At 47.5% G+C, this 16,943-nt stretch overlaps 6 protein-coding genes across 6 annotated transcripts; 3 read left to right on the forward strand and 3 right to left on the reverse strand.

The window, feature by feature from the left end:
* Positions 1-2,429: 2,429 nt before the first annotated feature.
* Positions 2,430-3,243, reverse strand: HD556DRAFT_1434353 (uncharacterized protein; the record flags this gene model as incomplete). The annotated part of the gene is made up of 2 exons (XM_041305314.1): positions 2,430-2,474; positions 2,611-3,243. 2 exons carry the CDS (start codon positions 3,241-3,243, stop codon positions 2,430-2,432), a joined length of 678 nt encoding a protein of 225 aa, XP_041155010.1.
* Positions 3,244-4,114: 871 nt separating this feature from the next.
* On the forward strand, positions 4,115-4,769 carry HD556DRAFT_1501354 (uncharacterized protein; the record flags this gene model as incomplete). Its single annotated transcript, XM_041308959.1, has 1 exon — positions 4,115-4,769. The coding sequence occupies one exon, from the start codon at positions 4,115-4,117 to the stop codon at positions 4,739-4,741; it is 627 nt and encodes a 208-aa protein (XP_041155011.1). The 3' UTR covers positions 4,742-4,769.
* A 1,788-nt stretch (positions 4,770-6,557) lies between these two features.
* HD556DRAFT_1246509 (isoprenoid synthase domain-containing protein) lies at positions 6,558-7,900 on the forward strand (the record flags this gene model as incomplete). Its single annotated transcript, XM_041298614.1, has 5 exons — positions 6,558-6,711; positions 6,866-7,040; positions 7,103-7,385; positions 7,436-7,704; positions 7,759-7,900. The coding sequence occupies 5 exons, from the start codon at positions 6,558-6,560 to the stop codon at positions 7,898-7,900; spliced, it is 1,023 nt and encodes a 340-aa protein (XP_041155012.1).
* Positions 7,901-7,935: 35 nt separating this feature from the next.
* On the reverse strand, positions 7,936-8,639 carry HD556DRAFT_944710 (uncharacterized protein). The gene is made up of 2 exons (XM_041312087.1): positions 8,061-8,639; positions 7,936-7,999 (listed from the first exon to the last, which is right to left on the reverse strand). The coding sequence occupies exon 1, from the start codon at positions 8,540-8,542 to the stop codon at positions 8,135-8,137; it is 408 nt and encodes a 135-aa protein (XP_041155013.1). The 5' UTR covers positions 8,543-8,639; the 3' UTR covers positions 7,936-7,999; positions 8,061-8,134.
* A 1,173-nt stretch (positions 8,640-9,812) lies between these two features.
* Positions 9,813-11,611, reverse strand: HD556DRAFT_1408196 (uncharacterized protein). Its single transcript, XM_041304072.1, has 8 exons — positions 11,002-11,611; positions 10,816-10,948; positions 10,705-10,759; positions 10,584-10,658; positions 10,518-10,529; positions 10,307-10,465; positions 10,103-10,243; positions 9,813-10,049 (listed from the first exon to the last, which is right to left on the reverse strand). The coding sequence occupies exons 1-8, from the start codon at positions 11,253-11,255 to the stop codon at positions 10,027-10,029; spliced, it is 852 nt and encodes a 283-aa protein (XP_041155014.1). The 5' UTR covers positions 11,256-11,611; the 3' UTR covers positions 9,813-10,026.
* A 130-nt stretch (positions 11,612-11,741) lies between these two features.
* Positions 11,742-13,115, forward strand: HD556DRAFT_1298953 (uncharacterized protein). Its single transcript, XM_041299455.1, has 5 exons — positions 11,742-11,952; positions 12,003-12,287; positions 12,348-12,385; positions 12,434-12,752; positions 12,806-13,115. The coding sequence occupies exons 1-5, from the start codon at positions 11,770-11,772 to the stop codon at positions 13,055-13,057; spliced, it is 1,077 nt and encodes a 358-aa protein (XP_041155015.1). The 5' UTR covers positions 11,742-11,769; the 3' UTR covers positions 13,058-13,115.
* Positions 13,116-16,943: the final 3,828 nt, after the last annotated feature.

A 16,943-nucleotide genomic window follows, 5' to 3' on the forward strand; every position in this document is an offset into this window, starting at 1 on the left:
GGTTCCAATTCTTTCGGAAATTGTTGTATTGGTCTAAGAATTCGAGCTTGATCCTGAAGAAGATATAATCGTCGACCCATTTGTCTAAAGGGCCGATTCCATTGTATCAGAAAATCTCGGCTCCCGCATCTGCTACATGGCCATAAGCCCCTGCAGATGGAGCTGCCCCAAACGCTATGCAAGTGTCTACGCAGAAAAGAGAGTCTGAGATTCGTACGACGCCAGCAGGCCATTGCGATGGATGGAGTGGTACTGTTCGGTAAGCTTCTGCGACATCTCTTGTCGCTGCTTCGGAGCCAGGAGGAAGGTTCGCGATGATTTGGTAAATGATGGAGAATTTTCCCCATGTGGTCGGGAAATCGTTGGTCTCAATGGCGGAATTCACTGACGGATTTGGGAAAGAAACATTGGGTGAATGTGGATACGAAAAATTCTGGATGATCCTGAATTTTCCTGGTTTGCCCGGTTTTGGGATGATTGATAGCGGTGACGATTGATAAGGCCCTATAAGACTTTCCAAGACCGATGCTGGGAAAGGCCCTATGTACCTGCCTTTGCGCAATTCTTTCTGAATGATGGTATCAAACTCAATCGAGTATTCAGAAATAGAATCTCTGTTTGGAGGCGCTTGTACAGTTCTGATAGAAGGAAAATCTATTTTGAAACCTAAAAGAAGACCTTCTGGTATCTTAGCGAAACGGTCAAGTAAACCGGCTCTTCGAAGTTCTCATTTCCACACATCAACCTTGTACGGTGTCAATGGTCTCAGCTTTCTGAGCTCTAGGGCATCTTTGAGCGCCGTGAGTGGCTGCTCCGCATCCCGAACATACGTGACGTGCATCATGTTTGGGGGTGGTGCAACCTTCCTCGCGTTGCCAAGCTGTACAGATTTGTTTTCCATCTTTGGTCCAAAGACCCTTGCGGATGCGCTCGGCAAATGTCTCGAATTGGTTGTCCCACGTATGAGAGGCGGCGCATTCCACGGTGCGATGCGGGTTTCTTCCCAAGCACACTGCGCAGCAAGGTAATGTGCCTGCGGCAGCAGGAGGACGAGGATGTCGTACCTTCTTGTTGCTATATGTGGCTTCTTCCGCAGGGGGGTGCGGGCGCTTCTGTGACGTCACGACCTGCTGCGATGGCATTTGTGAGAGGTGCTGGTTGTTGGCTGTGAAAGTAGCTGCTGCTTGCTCTGTAGGAGGAGTTCCAACGTTACAGATAGCAAGTTACCGATCGTGTGATACGAGGTATGTGCGTGGCAATCACGTAGTTGATGCGAGAGGTTCCCAGTGAGGGATGACGCATGATGGTCATGGATTTTCATGATGAAATCCCGGTGGGTGGTGCCAGAGTGAGCGCGTTGCAACACAAAGGCCGGTGGTTACCATGTCGGCGCGTGATTGGCCGACAGTGGGTGAGAGTTTTAAATTATATGAAACATTCGCAAAGTTGTTATGAAGGGATGAAGAAGCCGAGAAGTTGATTGAGTATTTGACCTTTGAGTGAAAGTAAATGAAAAGGTACTGACGGATTGCTAACGCTGTATCTTTATCTCTTTTCTCGTTGAAAAGTTCTTCCCGAGCTTCGAGGATGAGATCCCGATTGAGCTCTTCTAGACTCCAGCTCTGAGCCATACCAATGTAGGACACGAGCTGGCGCTGGGCTCGTATCGAGCTATTTTACAGTACACGTCAAATACCCGTCACATGCTAATCACTTCCCGATGTTATCTGACGCTAACCCGCCAACCCGACGTTTAGGCCGCATCGGACCCGATGTTTTCCCACGCACTTGTCCTATCCGTGTCCCATCCTGTCTTGCTAGCCCCACTAGGTGTGTAGTTCATTATTTCGCACATTACTCACGTCGTAGCCAGCGCTATTACATGTTTTCCCATAGTCCGCAGCGCCTCATGTTTATTTACATGTACTTCGGATCCGAAATACTCCGCCGCTACTTTCGCCTACGGGTTCCGCATTTCTACGTACTTACATATATATTGGACTGACCTCGAGCATTATTCATTATCCAAGTAGAGGGGAGCAGTTCCCCGACGCTTAGTGGTCAAACCCGATATTTCGTAGTTCTTAGTTGATATTGCGAATATCATCGCTCTTTCATTATCCGTATCAGTCATTGTTATTATTGCGCACACCGCTCGCTCTTCCAACGCTCGCTATAGCGTTACTATTAGTTCCCGAAAGACCCGAACCCGAACCCGATAACCCGAAACCCCGAAAACATCGGACCCGTCGCTTTTGCATCGGACATCGTAATTATACCTTCGGACATTGTTTCCCGCGCTCGGACTATTGATCACACATCACTCACTTACCCCCAAGACTATTCCCAGATCGCAGACCCCTGTGTCGAACGCACTTGTCAGGCAAGTATAGCAGACTAGGCAGTGCAAAGACCACAACACAAATATATCAGTTGGGGCCATCTTCGTATAGCCCCTCTCTGTATTGTTGTTTCTACACCGATAGTCATGTGCCAGCGACGATGTTGTTGCGATTGGTAGAGTAGCAATGCTCTTTGTTTGAGCATATCTGGGGCATGACGCCAACAATGCGATTGTAGCGCGCACCAGAATCGAATATGCATGTCAACTCGATCGTCAGACCAGTCATGTAGTTTCATTGAAGCGATCATGCGTGGTGCCGCCTTGTTGAAGTCTTCCCACGAAAGATTTTCATCTTTGACGATGGGGGCAGACTTTGGATCCTTGACTGCCGCCGCAGGAACCCATGAGTGTAGCCCATCTGCGGCTGGTAGCATCACTAAGGCATCCGGTTCTGCTAAGAGGTTCGAAACTTTTGCGTCTTCTAGACCCTTGTTGGTGAAGTAGTGCAACTCGCAATAATCCCCCGCTTTCATTTTCCTTAGAGCGTACTGCGCAGGGATGATTGTTGGGTCAGAAGGTACCTTCCCTCGCACTAGAGGCGCATATTTGTTTTTGTTCTTCTTTCTATCCTCTAAGCGAGCGGCCTCTTGTTCGTCTTTGATTAGTTGCCTGCGTTCTTCTTCTTCTTCCTCTTCTCTCCGTTCAGCCTCGTGCCAGCGCCGTTGTTCGAGGGCCCAACGTTCTTTATCAGCGTTGTTGGTCAGGGTCCACAGGGCTGAGAGAGAGCGAGCTGCTTGGTCGGCGTTGAAACCTTCGTCAATGAGCTTCTGACGCACCTCTTCGTGCTCTTGAGTCGTGAAGTCTGGCCTTATGGCTTCATTAGGGTTCTGCGTGAGCATTATAACTGACGAAATAGATGCAAAAACGTATAAACGAGTAGCCAAAACTCAGAATAAGGCAAGGCTGCGAGGTGGGCAGGAGCAAGAAGAGCTGCGCCACCTCGCTAACTTCCGCGTAGACTAAAATCTTTGCCGGCCTCGTTCCTCGGCCGGCTTAGATAACCAGCTTGGCATAGTTATGCACAGACTCCCAGTACTAGGACCCCATATATATGCACCATCTGAGCGCTGCGGTACTACCTTGCTTCCAGCGATGTGCTTCAGGATGCCGAGTGGCCTCATCCTTGCTTATCGCTTCTCTTGATTAACAGACAGCCAGTCTGCCAGTGTGTACGGGCATATGTGCAGTACATTACAAGAAGGTTAGTCTCGACTAGTGACTGGCTTTCATTGTTCACCATCCTGACACTTTCAGCCGCACTGCAATGCGATGTAAATCAACGCTGCACCGGATACATACGAATACTACAGTCGACCATATCGCACGACTGTTCTTTCATCACGAAGCCACGTGCACTGGAGGCTATTGGCTATACGCTTAAATGAAATACATTTAATCCGCGTGTCTATCATGCTTTGGCCTTCCTGTCTCTGCGCCCCATAGCAGCTTCTTCCAATTCCACAAAAGAATAATCCATCCAGCCTTCTTGCACACAACGCACTCCTGTCGTGTCACTATGATTTTGACTCGATAATATCTGACGCGAAGTCTACTGCTGATGCTAGAACCGATTTCTACGACCGCAGTCTGACGAGTCAAAGATATACCCTTGTCGGAGTGGCATGTACAGGTATCTTTAGCTGCTTATGCATCATTGCAGGTATTGTCGCTTTAGCCAATCACGGAATCATGGGAACAACCCCGTTCAACATGGTCGGTCCTGAGAAGTCTTCTCAGTTGTCGCTGCAGGCGGAGATATTGACCCTGATACTTGACTTAATCGTCACGTTATGTACTGAGTCTATAGGCTTCGTCCGTGACATCTCATTGCGCTCTGCGCTGGCCTCAGAGTCTCGGCTTCGTTTCAACACCAATATGCGTCCTCTGACCGCAGCTCATGGATGGTACAACCCTAACGGCACCTTGCTTAACGGTATCTCGGCTGTCCTTCTCATTGTATCCTACAGCTCGGCCTCACTCGTCGTATGTATGAACTTTATAGTATGGATACCAGCAGGTTATGATGGTGTTACCATCACAAGGTTTCCTCCCCTCATTTTGGGTGTCGCACTCCTCCGCCAGGTGATGATCGCATTGTCAGGGATGCGGGCTGCCAAAATATTGACGTGGAGCTCCTCGCCTTTCGACCCCGCACTTGTCCACCACACGCAATCGATCCCCGCTACTTTCTGGTGCATGTGTCGTGTGTCTGACCTAGACACGTATGGAGGTCCAGCGAAGCCACTAGATACACAGCCCTCTGCGTGGCATGCTCACCCTAGCATCCGAAAAGTTGACATTTCTCTTTGGGTCATCGTTGCAGCATGCGCTGGATAGGCTGCGCTCGTCATGTATATCTGGAATCACTCCGCCAGCATCCATCTTTATTCCTCCTGTGCACTTACCCTACAAACGTGGTCATTTCTCCAGAATCCTCGGGGCAATATATGCAATATGCCAAGTGTCAGTCTTAAGGCATGGATTCGACATTGCAGTTGTCCAGGGACCATCGACGCTTGGGTTGCATTGCTCGGAGCTCATCGTGAATATCATTCGAGACGAAACACAGTGGAGATGCGCTACCAGAAGGAAAGGACTTAGGGTGGCAGCAAACCCGCTGAAGCCGATTTTCACTCATCTGATGACCGTATGTTGCACTCAGTCATTTGAAACAAGCTACTACAGCTGCATCTTATGCATTGACAATACATCGGGTATGACATTTTATAGACAGGCACAAACCAATTCAGACGGTAAGCTCAGCTTCATACAAGTAAAGCACATTTGAGCCGAACGCCCGATCAATACTAGATTCACATGCTCCGATAATGGCTATTCGCTCCAACAACTCACTCTCCCCGATCAAAACCTGTCCCGCACTCTCTCAAATTTTTCCCGTGCAGGAACCTCTATTGTTGTCAGTACTTCACCTTCGTCCACATCCACGTATACAACTTCAGGTGCTGCATCAGGACTAAGCACAGGAGGAAGCGGAGCCTGGTCTTTGGTTTCTGGTACTGTAGGATTAGGATTGATCGTGTTTTAGAGAAGCGGAGCAGACCATTGAATGGGAACACTGCTGCATCGTTTTTCGTACTAGATGACGCTCACAAGCGCCTTTCCGTCTAGTGGATATGTGCAGGTGCTCAGGGAAACGACTACAGAGTGCTCTGTAGCATTCTGTAGCACAATCCAACCCGCTGATAGCTATACAATGTGTTAGTCTTGCACTGGTGTCGGAGTCGGGGAATTGATCGCCGCGTGCCAAGCAGCAGTACCGATTAGCGGTCCTAGAACTGTATTTACAAGGACGTCCTAACCGGACAATATGCGATCCCAGCTAGAAGCGGGCCAAGCAGGCTAGGGGCATCAGTATGAAGGGTCCCCTTTAGGGTCCCTTTGATAAGAGTTTTTATATGCCCCACAGCTGGTATACCAGTAAAGGTTTGAAAATCCACTGCACACTTACAGTAATGTTACAGTTTCCAATCATTGCTATTCATCATACATCCGGACATTTTTACATAAAAAGGGAAGCTCAAAGTTAAACGTTAAATGCCCAGCGTAGAGTCGTGGACGAAGGTTTCGGCGCTTCGCGCAACAAGGTTTATCTTATCGCTTTACTTCCATTTGATCGGAAAAGTTTAGCGTGTATTCATTGAACTTCGTTTCTACCTACGTATCTACAACATCTCCATCCACATTCATGATTACTGACATGCCTTTTGTCTGCTCAGTATTCAATGAGGTGTCAATCACTATATGTAATGCCTGAGCCGCATTAGTCAGTCCGACTCAGCCGCAGTGAAAACCATTCATCGTAATACTTATACTAGCTACATGTTAGCTAGCTGCTGCTAGCCGGAGTCTGCAGGGCCGAGTTGGCGTGTGAACAGAGTCACCGAATCCGTTTACTGGTACTCAACACTGTGATTCTTGCACCCGTACTCTACGGTCAATAATTATAGCTTGGTAAAACTCTAAATACAGATACTCTCTGATGGATCAGGAGAATACTAACACTGATGGAAGGGTATATAAGCTCTGCTGCAACTACTGGACTGACCCAGCAATAATATCTCTCCTCTTGTAAACGCCCGCACTTATCTTTGGAAACCATAATTTGGAAATCATGGATGCTCATGCAAAGATGATGTTTTACCTTCCAGACACCATGGTCAACTGGCCCTGGCCTCGTGCCATCAACCCTCATTTCGAGGATGTGAAAACGGAAGTCGATGCTGCGTTCCGTGATTTCAGGGCTCTGGACCCCAAGTCACAGGAGGCATTCAACAAGTGTGATATGGGTTGGACCAATATCTAGCTCTCATTCTGAAAATGGCTAACACATTTTGTGCTTATAGCCCGACTAGCAGCACTTGCTTATCCGAATGTACCGAGAGGTGTGTATTTCGGCACCGGCAAACCATGCACCACTTAAATTACCACCTACTTTATAAGACCACCTTCGAATCGGCTGTGATTTGATGAATGTCTTCTTCATTTTTGACGAGTACAGCGACAAAGAAAATGCAGCAGTCACCAAGGAAATGGTGGACATTGTACTCGATGCCCTACACCATCCTCATAAGATGCGACCGGAAGGTGAATGTATCCTGGGTGAAATCATGCGACAGTAAGCATCCACAAATTGTATTGTTTGATGAAATACCTAATGTTCAAGGTATCTGTGCGTAGATTTTGGGCTCGTGCAATCCAGACCGCTAGCCAGTCTTTTCAGCGTCATTTCCTTGACAGCTGCACCGCATACCTTCATGCAGTAGTTGGCGAAGCTGAGGACCGCGACCATAGTCATTGCCGCAGTATCGATGACTATCTCAAGCTCCGTCGGGATACATCTGGTGCTGCACCTTCTCTCACAATACATGAAATGAGTATGGAGTTTCCTGATGAAGTGTTCTACCACCCCATGATCGTGGAACTGCGTCAATATGGTGTAGAGCTAATTGTGATCGACAACGTAAAGTCATCTTCAAGGAGTGGTTGACAGCATGCTGAAGGCTTTCATAGGACATGGCCTCGTACAACAGGGAGCAAGCAACTGGGGACGAAAACCATAACTTGATCACTGCTATCATGCTGGAACTTGGTCTCGACAGAAGCGGTGCGATGGCTTGGGCAGCACGCTATCATACTCAACTTGAGAAGCAGTTTATCGACGGTCTTGCACAGGTCCCTTCGTTGGAAACTTGCACCGACATCCCGGGCCTCGTCAAGTATTTGAATGGGATAGCAAGCTGGGTTCGAGCAAACCATTCTTGGAGTTACGAGAGTCTAAGGTCACAACTAAGTCCAATTGTGTGAATCACCACTCACCCTGCTTAAAAATTCAGATACTTTGGCACCAAGGGCACAGAGATACAGCGAAGTAGGCTTGTCCCGTTGTTACCAAAGATCAAATACGGCGATGCATCCTCGATGACGAAGGTCAATGTTGCCGATATATCGAATATCTATGCTACAGTGCAGCTGTAACGTCACGGTCTCGCCACTTACATGAACATATAGATGGCCAGGTCACCCAGTGGTGCAACCTGGTGAATTGAAGCTGGATGAAGAAACTATTAGGAGCACCTGAATGAATCGATATCAGCCTATGCGAATAAATTTGTGATACTGTAGATATATGACATACACAAATGTTAAATGGGTATGAGCATATTGATGAAGCCCTCTTGCTAATGATAAAAATCTTGGATGCACGGAACATCACATATAGCGTTGACTTGGGACAGGGAGGGCAATAACGGCTAGCCAAGTCATGGGTTGGACCGTGTGGCAGGAATACGGTGACAGCCAAAGCGCGACGACCATCCCCAGTAGATCGATGGAGAACTGGACGACAAGTTCTAGGCTTTCCCTTGCCGTGGTCGAGTACCTAGCTGCGACGATCGTTCCATTTCTTCCGCACCACAGGGAGAAACCAGCCGTTCTGGTGAGCAGCATTTGTGAGGATAGTGATAGAGGGGGTAAAACTCTAACGTCTCCAGTATTTTTCAATGTCTTCTTTAGCATCGCGCAGAAATCGGACTCAGTGGCGGAAACATCTGTCGTTATCCACAACACAACAAGTTTCAGGAGCACTCCTCCTGCCTCGCAAGGTGAGAATTGCATCATGACTATTGCAATGTATACAAACAGCTGGTGTTATTTTCTCGACACACAATGATCCACAGGCCTCCTCGGAGGTGCTGGCGGAACAGAGACATGAGAAATTTCGATGCACGTGGTTATAGTGGCCGAAACTTCTGTGACATGATAGGTCGAGACTCGAAGTTCATGATAAGTGGCTCGTTGAGGATGGTTTTGGTATGAGAACTCTTCCGGTGCCTATTGCCCCGATCAACGTCATATGTTCATCATTGACGAAACAGGATCTTCCCGCCAACTGTGACAGAAGTCCAGACGAAGTTACAGTACATTATGAGGCCTGGCGTGAGGACATAATTGTCCATTCTGCTCCTTCTGGGCTACTTTACTGTAGACGAGGTTAACCATGACTGAAGTATATGGTGTTACTGATGTCTAGCGATGAAAAAAATGAATCGCTGCATGATTTTTCTTGTGGGTGAAAACTCACCGGAAGATCATACTGTGACACACTGTGACAAGATACTGAGGTTTCGAGCCTCCCAGCACCCAGTGGCAGCTGTTGTGCCGTTTTCTCTGTTCACGTTCAGCGCACACAAGCCTGTAAAGTACACAAACCAACCAGTTTGATGGCATGAAGATCGTTGAAACGGAGAACGAAAATATTATGTAATAAGAACGTGGATGGAAGCACCTGTTTCACGTAGGGGAACTTGACCAAGTTTCTAACCAAAAAAATTCATGGCATCGTATACCGTTTGCCGGGTCGGGGTTCAGATTTACTCTGGCCCAACGATAGTACAAGCTATAGTATATTCATGTTCAGTCGCGACATACAAATCAGATCATTATTTGATCTGCAATGCATTTAATCAATCTCACGTTAGAGACGGTTAGACTCGTAACCAGTCTGACTGTGCGCCAATTTGAGATGGGGAGATTTTTGTGCCACTTGAGCATCTGGGACCGTGATAGCATACACCAGGGCGCCGCTGAACCATTAATTAGTCAATGTAGTACGAAAGACAAACTCTGTGGCTGCGTTGGAGGACAATAATACCCAGAAGTAGCCATGAATTCAACAAGGAACAGATCATCGATCAGTACTCAGTAGTACCTTGTCACTTCCTAAGTACAAGATCCATACAAAATACTTGACGGGCCCGTTACGTGGATCGCCAAGAACAATGTGCCATTTCAAATTTGATCAATCATCGCTCCTCGAGAATAAATCCTATTTTCCCGCCTCGCGGAATGGGAACTGGTTCAACTGACACTTGTGTGAAACATCATTAATGCCGGAGTTCGAACTGACACTGGAAGTAAAGACGTAATTACGGTGCCCGCGCTCATCATCATCATCGTCACGACTTTCTAGTAGCCAGAGACCCACGAATGCCCAGTCAATGATATATTACTGGTACAGCACTGCCGACTAGACATAATATTGGACGTGTCACAACCATCAAAACAATATTCCAACTGAGACGTTGGTATCCAGTATTCAACGTTCAACCACGAGCAGAACCGATCTCTGTCATTGTTGTTGAACATCGCAGGATGAAATCGGCAGCGAACATGACAAACCTTCATTTACTCCGAAATTCAATGTTGTTCCTGTCGATTCTGAATCAAAAGACACCACGCTTTGGTTGATATTGTAAAAAATACTGATTGCGCAACTAAGGCTAGGAGATGGCGGTCTACTGTGTGAGGGCGAGGGTCTGACTGAGAAATCAAGGAACCTGTTGAGTCATATCATGGACGATAATTGAAAAAAAAATGGCATACTGGTGGTTTGATCATCATATTCTGCTTCTTCTTCTTCTCCGTCTGCCTCTCTAGCTTTTGCTATTCGACTAAGCGTCGCAAAGACCTCTTGTTCTTCTTGTTCATTATGTATATCCACATTAAGGCCTCGGATGGTTTCGTTCGGAGGAAGATCGGTGACTAATCCACTACATGTGAGATATGGTCGAAGGGAAAGAGCTATAGAGCCGACCTGAAAGACTGCCTTTGTATAAAATATGCTCAGTATTCTGCTATAGAATGCCTAGACGATGCATACCTTCTACCTCAACACACAGACTCTCCTCAAAAACAGAGGCGTGGTCTTGTGTGGACTCCCCTGGGCTTCCAAATACTGGCCAACAGTCAGCAAGGGAACTCGTACTGTCCTTCTAACATACCAAGGGTATCATCTTTTTCCGGCAGCAAACGTCTGGCCAGGTCTTCTGAAGTTCTCTGTATGGCGATTCAACTGCAATTCAATATGCCCGATATACGGTTGGTGAACTTACTTTGATGCCCTTATAAACCCGATATGTGACTTTACGAAAGTGCTTGGCATCCGACTCACGGACGAAAAGGTTGACAATGAACTTGCGGAAAGATTTCTTCCGCATCTGGAGCTGGTCTCTGAGTTTTACCGCTCTGTAGAGATGGGTGAGTATAGCAAACCCTTTTGGCTAGGTGAAAAAGCTCACTGATCATATTGAAACTTTCCAGCGGTGTAAGCTCGATTGTAGGTAGCTTTGTCAGTTGCTGAGAGACGATCGTTTTCCAACAAGTCGGCCAGCTCTCGCAGGGCTGTCAGCGATAATTGTAGATAAATATCGCCTTGTTCGTGAGCTGTCCGGCCCTTCAGCTGGATGAAAGTCGCAGGTAAGTTTTCAAATTGGCTCGCAGGTCCAAAGTTCGCGGATATTCGAACTGTTGTGCTAGCCATTGGGGGAGACATGGGATATAACTAAAAATCGACCGACGGGAGCTGAGGCAATCTGTTGCGCTGATTTTCTTGGTTATATACAAAGACTCGTGCGAGCGATTGATGATGATAGGCTCGGAGGGCAAAGATAACAAGTTCGTTTCCTTCGAGGGAAGATTATGTGAGTATGGCAACAAGCAGCTGCTATAAACCTGATGCTTGAGCTTGAACCTTGTCGATGACTCGGAGGATTCATGTAATCCTCAAGATAGAAGGAACAATACAATAGGATATTTTCGTCATTCGGATAAGAGTTCCCTATCAGGGTACTTTGCAGATACCTATACTCAGCCGGATATATGAATTATTGAGACGTAACTTGACATGGGGTCATGGCGACTCACGTTGGCCTGCTACAGCATTAAGTTGGTTCTAAAGTCCGCGAAGTGCCGGGGTCCGAATTACATATGTAGGTCCATATTTGTTCTGTATCGCTTTGACACTTTTTACTTTTAGTTTACACCACAACTCGGGCAGATTTCTGAGGATGGCCTCGACCTCCGCTGCTCATTCTCATCTTTCTGAATATGAGATTTGGTGGAGGGGTCACTACAAATTCCTCACAGAAAAGGGTTATAAGCTGCGAAGTCGCTACAGTCCAGATTGGGTCCCCTCTTGGACGAACACCAACAAAGCTGACATAAACTGCGAGGATGGAATCGCGTCACCAGTAGGTACTTTGATAATAGCAGTGCTCATCAATTACCTTGTCTCCTTTAGCATTACCTTGTGTTGGATGCACGGCGCATTCAAGACGGTGCTCGCGTATCACTCAAGCGTATCGATATATCACGACACCCTTATGAGATAGAAATCGGTCGCTATTTTTCTACCCACCCTCTTAGCAGTGATCCAGCCAACCATTGCGTTCCAATTTACGATGTTCTGACGGTGCCCGCCGAAGATAACACTGTGATAATTGTCATGCCGTTACTTCGAGATGCTACAGATCCCTATTTTGACACGGTCGGGGAAGTTGTAGACTGCATCCACCAGCTTTTTGAGGTAAGGCCTTCTTAATTGACTGATTATGACTGATCTATTTTCACTTTCTTTAAATTGAAGGGGCTGCGCTTCATGCACAGGCATCATGTCGCTCACCGGTACGCATTCAAGTTGCTCCAGTGACTTGTCTCATGGGCTGGGCTTAGAGATTGCATGCAGCTAAACATCCTAATGGATGACAGTATGTTCATAGACGCATGGCATGCAAGCGACCAGTATATGTCGGAGGACTACAAACGCGTGGCGAGGCATCGTGCGCGCACAAAGTCTCCTCCACGATACTACTACATAGACTTTGGTATCTCCCGCCAATATGAGGCGTCCAACACCAACCCGTTAGAAGCACCGATATTTGGTGGAGATAAAGACGTACCTGAATTCAATGAAGACAACTTCAAACCTAGGAACCCTTTCCCAACCGATGTTTGGTATCTTGGGCATGCCATCCAAGAAACGTTTCTCGACGTAAAGTGTAACAGTGACTTCTGGTTTTTTATGCTCTGATTTGCATAAAACAGGACTACACAGGTGTGGAATTTCTGAGCGGTCTGGTATCGGACATGATGCACTCGGATCCAGCACAACGTCCAAACATGGATGAAGTTTTTTCTCGATTCCAGGTTATACGTCAGGGTTTCAGCAACTGGAAATTACGTTCCCGAGTGGCTCACGATGAAGAGAGATCTGTTTTTGATCTCCTAGCACATTGGACCCGTCGCATCCAGTACGTACTACGCAGGATTCCTCCAACGCATACCTCGTTGTCATAGAGTGGACTTCTCTGTATCTAGTCTGCAATGCACGAGTTTTCTGCCCTTGAGTTCTCATACCTATAGAGTTCGAGGTGACACGTTGACTTAAACACTTGACTGCACAGTGACGTTCGCTCTCATGTATCAACGCACTTACACTGGCGTCAGGTCACCGGTGACCAGCCGAGCACAGTTAGGACAGTGACACCTATCATTGCGGTAGATTTCACAGCTCCTGCAGTGACTATCTTCGAGGGCTGACTAGTCTAACTACGGGAGACCGCATCAACTCCAACAATCAGTTCAACGCTCTGACCCGCACGTGCCTGATACATCATCCTGTAGAACGCGCTTACTCGCTAACTGGATATCAACTGGAGCGGGCCAAGCAGCATCAGTATGATGTCAAATCCACTGCACACTTACAGTAAGGTGCGTTGCCATTCATCTTGTGGCATCTAGACATTTTTAGGGGAGCTCAAAGTTAAAGCCTAATGAGCGTTCGAATGCCCAACGTTGACGTGAGTGACGAAGGTTTCAGCGCTTCGCGTGACGGGGTTCAGCTTATCGCTTTACTTCCCATTTGATCGGAGAAGTTCAGTGTGTATTCGTTCTAATACCTACGCATCTACGACATCTCTATCCACATTCATGATTCCCAGTAAGAATCAGACAGACGTCCTCGCACGGAGATTGACGGATTTGTAAGATTGGTGTAGTCTGTAAACTCATCGATGGAAATCCAAGTTATACAAACATATGTTGAACAATCTGTGTACGATTTGAGCAGTACGTACTCGATGCTGCGCGAAATCCAACTTCAACGTTTCAACGGGTTGCCTTTCCAGTAAACATCAAGCTCCCCGCCATTGCACCGCCAAGAGCTGCATCCCAGAAAACGGGGCCAACTTCCCCGGTGGTGTTGTCCATGTAGCGTGGACCCGGGGAAAGCAGCGCAAGGGAAAGGAGGTACGCGAAGAGGGATGGATCCGAGTACGTGGGTGACAGTCACGGCGGCGAATATTGATCATGATAGGAGTTACATGAGTGCGGGGAAAAGAAAGCTAAACTGATTGTGAGCGTGTCACACGTCTTCCATCCTTCATGACTGATGCGAAGCAGAACGACGACGACCAAAGAAAAATCCGCAGCAGCTGACGCCTTCATACACAGTATCTCCTGCTCCGACAGTTGAGCCTTGTGCTTGTGTTTGGATTAGTCGCACTTGAGATGGTTGTGCCCCTGCTGGATGACTTGATTGCATTGTAGTGTTGGCCTGGTTGCTGTTCGTACGTTGCATAGCTGCAGCTGCTTCCGCATCAGTTTCAGGGACAATGCCATATCTCTGTAATGTAATTTAATAGAACGGAATTGGAGCAACGACGGGTCGCTCACATCTTCATCACGAGCAGGAGCTACATCAACGATGCGGCTTGAATTTCTTAGAGGAAGTAAGCTGAAATTCCAATGTCGAGATTCGCGAGGTGACGGTCTAGGCGTATCTGTAGGTTGGGCAGCGGACCGGAGGGAACCAATCAAACTGCGCCAATGAAGGAAAGATGGATTCGCAGGCGGAACTGCACGATGAGGTCCGCGATTTGGATCGTTGCCGAAGAAATCATTGCCCTGTATCAAAGTCGGATTAGCAAGAGCTGAAGAACAAAAAATTCTACTAACGTATTTCGCCGAGCCTTTGGTAATGGCCTATGGTTTGAAGTGCAGATGGACATTAAGAATTTAGTAAAACATACGAGAAAAGATGAGGTTCCTTACGATTGGTTGCCGCACAACTCTCGGTTGGGTTGGATGTCCCTGATAAAAAGTGAGATGTAGTGTGAAAGAGAAGCAGAAAAGACTTGCCTTGAGCTTCGTATTCCCTTCATCCGCAGCCTAAATGGTCGGAATCATTCTCGGATAACAAAGTGCAAACGTACCACAACTTTGAGCGCTGCCTCCAGGCTCCATACATAGATTTTTTTGTCTAGTCCAGCGCTGAAAATGTATTTGCCATCAGGGGACATGACAACAGCCCAGAGTTCATCATCATGCAAGAGTGGATCTCCGACTGCCTGATTGGTCTTGAGATCCCAGATGCGAATGGAGAAGTCATTTGATGCGCTAACAATATAGCTTTCGTTGGGAGTAAGACAGAGGGATCTGACGGGATTGGTATGACCCCGAAGGACAACGAGTTCCCGTCCATCATTCGCCCGCCATTTTCGGATGGTGTTATCAAGTGACCCGGAGAATATGTGTGCGCCGTCCTTGGACCAACACAATGACGTCACTACGTTGTCGTGTTCCTTGATCTCTATAAGCAGCTTGCCGTTCCTCGACCACATGCGGATCACATTGTCCGCACCGCCGCTTATGAATTTGTCGCCTTGTGGAGAGTATTTGACGGTATAAACCCACCCGTGACTTGTCTCCATGGGTGGTGCTATTTGTCGACCAGTATTCGGGTTCCAGCGTCGTATGGTGCCGTCTGCAGATCCACTTGCTATCTCCAGGGAATCGCGAGACCAATCGAGGCACCTCACCATATCATCATGCCCCTCCAACGGGTCGCCGACCATGCTGCCCTCCCTTATATTCCACAGCCGCAGTCTACCATCTGCACTTCCACAGATGGCCATTGTTTCGTCCGGAGATACTACCATCGAAATTATCCCTCCCCCATCGCTATTCAAAGGTTTTCCCACTGGCTCTCCGTCTCTTTTCCACTGACGAATCGAACTATCGTCAGACGTGCTCATTATATTGCCACTACCCAAGTAGGCAATGCTCCATATCCATTGAGAGTGACCCTCAATGACGCACTCCGGCATCAAGCTTCCTGCCGGACATTTTGGCCTTGGTTTCTTCCACGACGTGGTCCGAGTATTGTGGTTGACAAAGTATGACCGACCGAATGGTGAGATATGCCATTCGCATCCAGGAACAGCGAGATATCCAGGATAATCTATGTTCAACCGTGAGTTCGTCGCTCATTATCGCAATTTCATCCCTCACCTAGTCGCACTCCTGGTAAAGGTCGTTCCCACGAGACCATCATGAGCATGTTATCTCGATATCCTATTTCACCATCCGACGGCGTCTTGAATTGTTGCCACATCGGAGGAAGTGCTCCATTCCCATCTGCTTCTAATTGAGTAAACTAGTAGGTACCACAAGATAACTGCTCACCTTCCCAAAGTGCATCCCGGCGGTGCTGTGCACCATATAGTGGTGGATCTTTCGCGCTCGTACGATATTTCGATGAGTGCAATGGCGCTTCTCCCCGTCTCGTTGATGAGCTCGACTCTACCTCTTCGCGTGGCATGACCTTGAGCGATATAAGATACTGGGCTGTACAAACGAACTGAACAGAGAAACACTGCGCAAAGTCAGTAATCGAGGGGAGGGAGACACGGGTTGAAGGTGATGAAAAGAGGTGCTATTTGGGTCAGTTTTATATGCTGTGGTGGTAGGCGCCTTGCTGACACTGCATGTAATGGCTGTGTTACCATTGGATTAGGGATGTATACAGGAGTCGCTCCGCTATAATCAACGGGCGTTAATAGCAAGTTAATAGTGTCCAAACCATTCTCGTCTTAGTAAGCACAAAGTTTCGAACGATCATTGAAATTATTTAATAGCGGTCCTCAAAGTTAAAATCATAGAAATTGCGAGAGGTAAGAGCTAGTACGGTAACCAAAGTTCAGCAAACTTTGGTTGCCAATAGCCAACTTGAGATGTATCGGCTTGATGCAAGCCGAAGCGGAGTTCAAACCTTCTTGACCTCGAGCAATCATGACCTCGTTTCACCAGCACGTACCTCATACCTTCAACCTCCAGGAGCAGCGCAGACAAATCATACCGATCATAATCGGAATCATTGTCTGTGCCCACCACCAATTACTTC

This window comes from Suillus plorans, assembly GCF_016647745.1.
Source record: "Suillus plorans strain S12 chromosome Unknown HD556scaffold_76, whole genome shotgun sequence".
Lineage (NCBI taxonomy): Eukaryota > Fungi > Basidiomycota > Agaricomycetes > Boletales > Suillaceae > Suillus > Suillus plorans.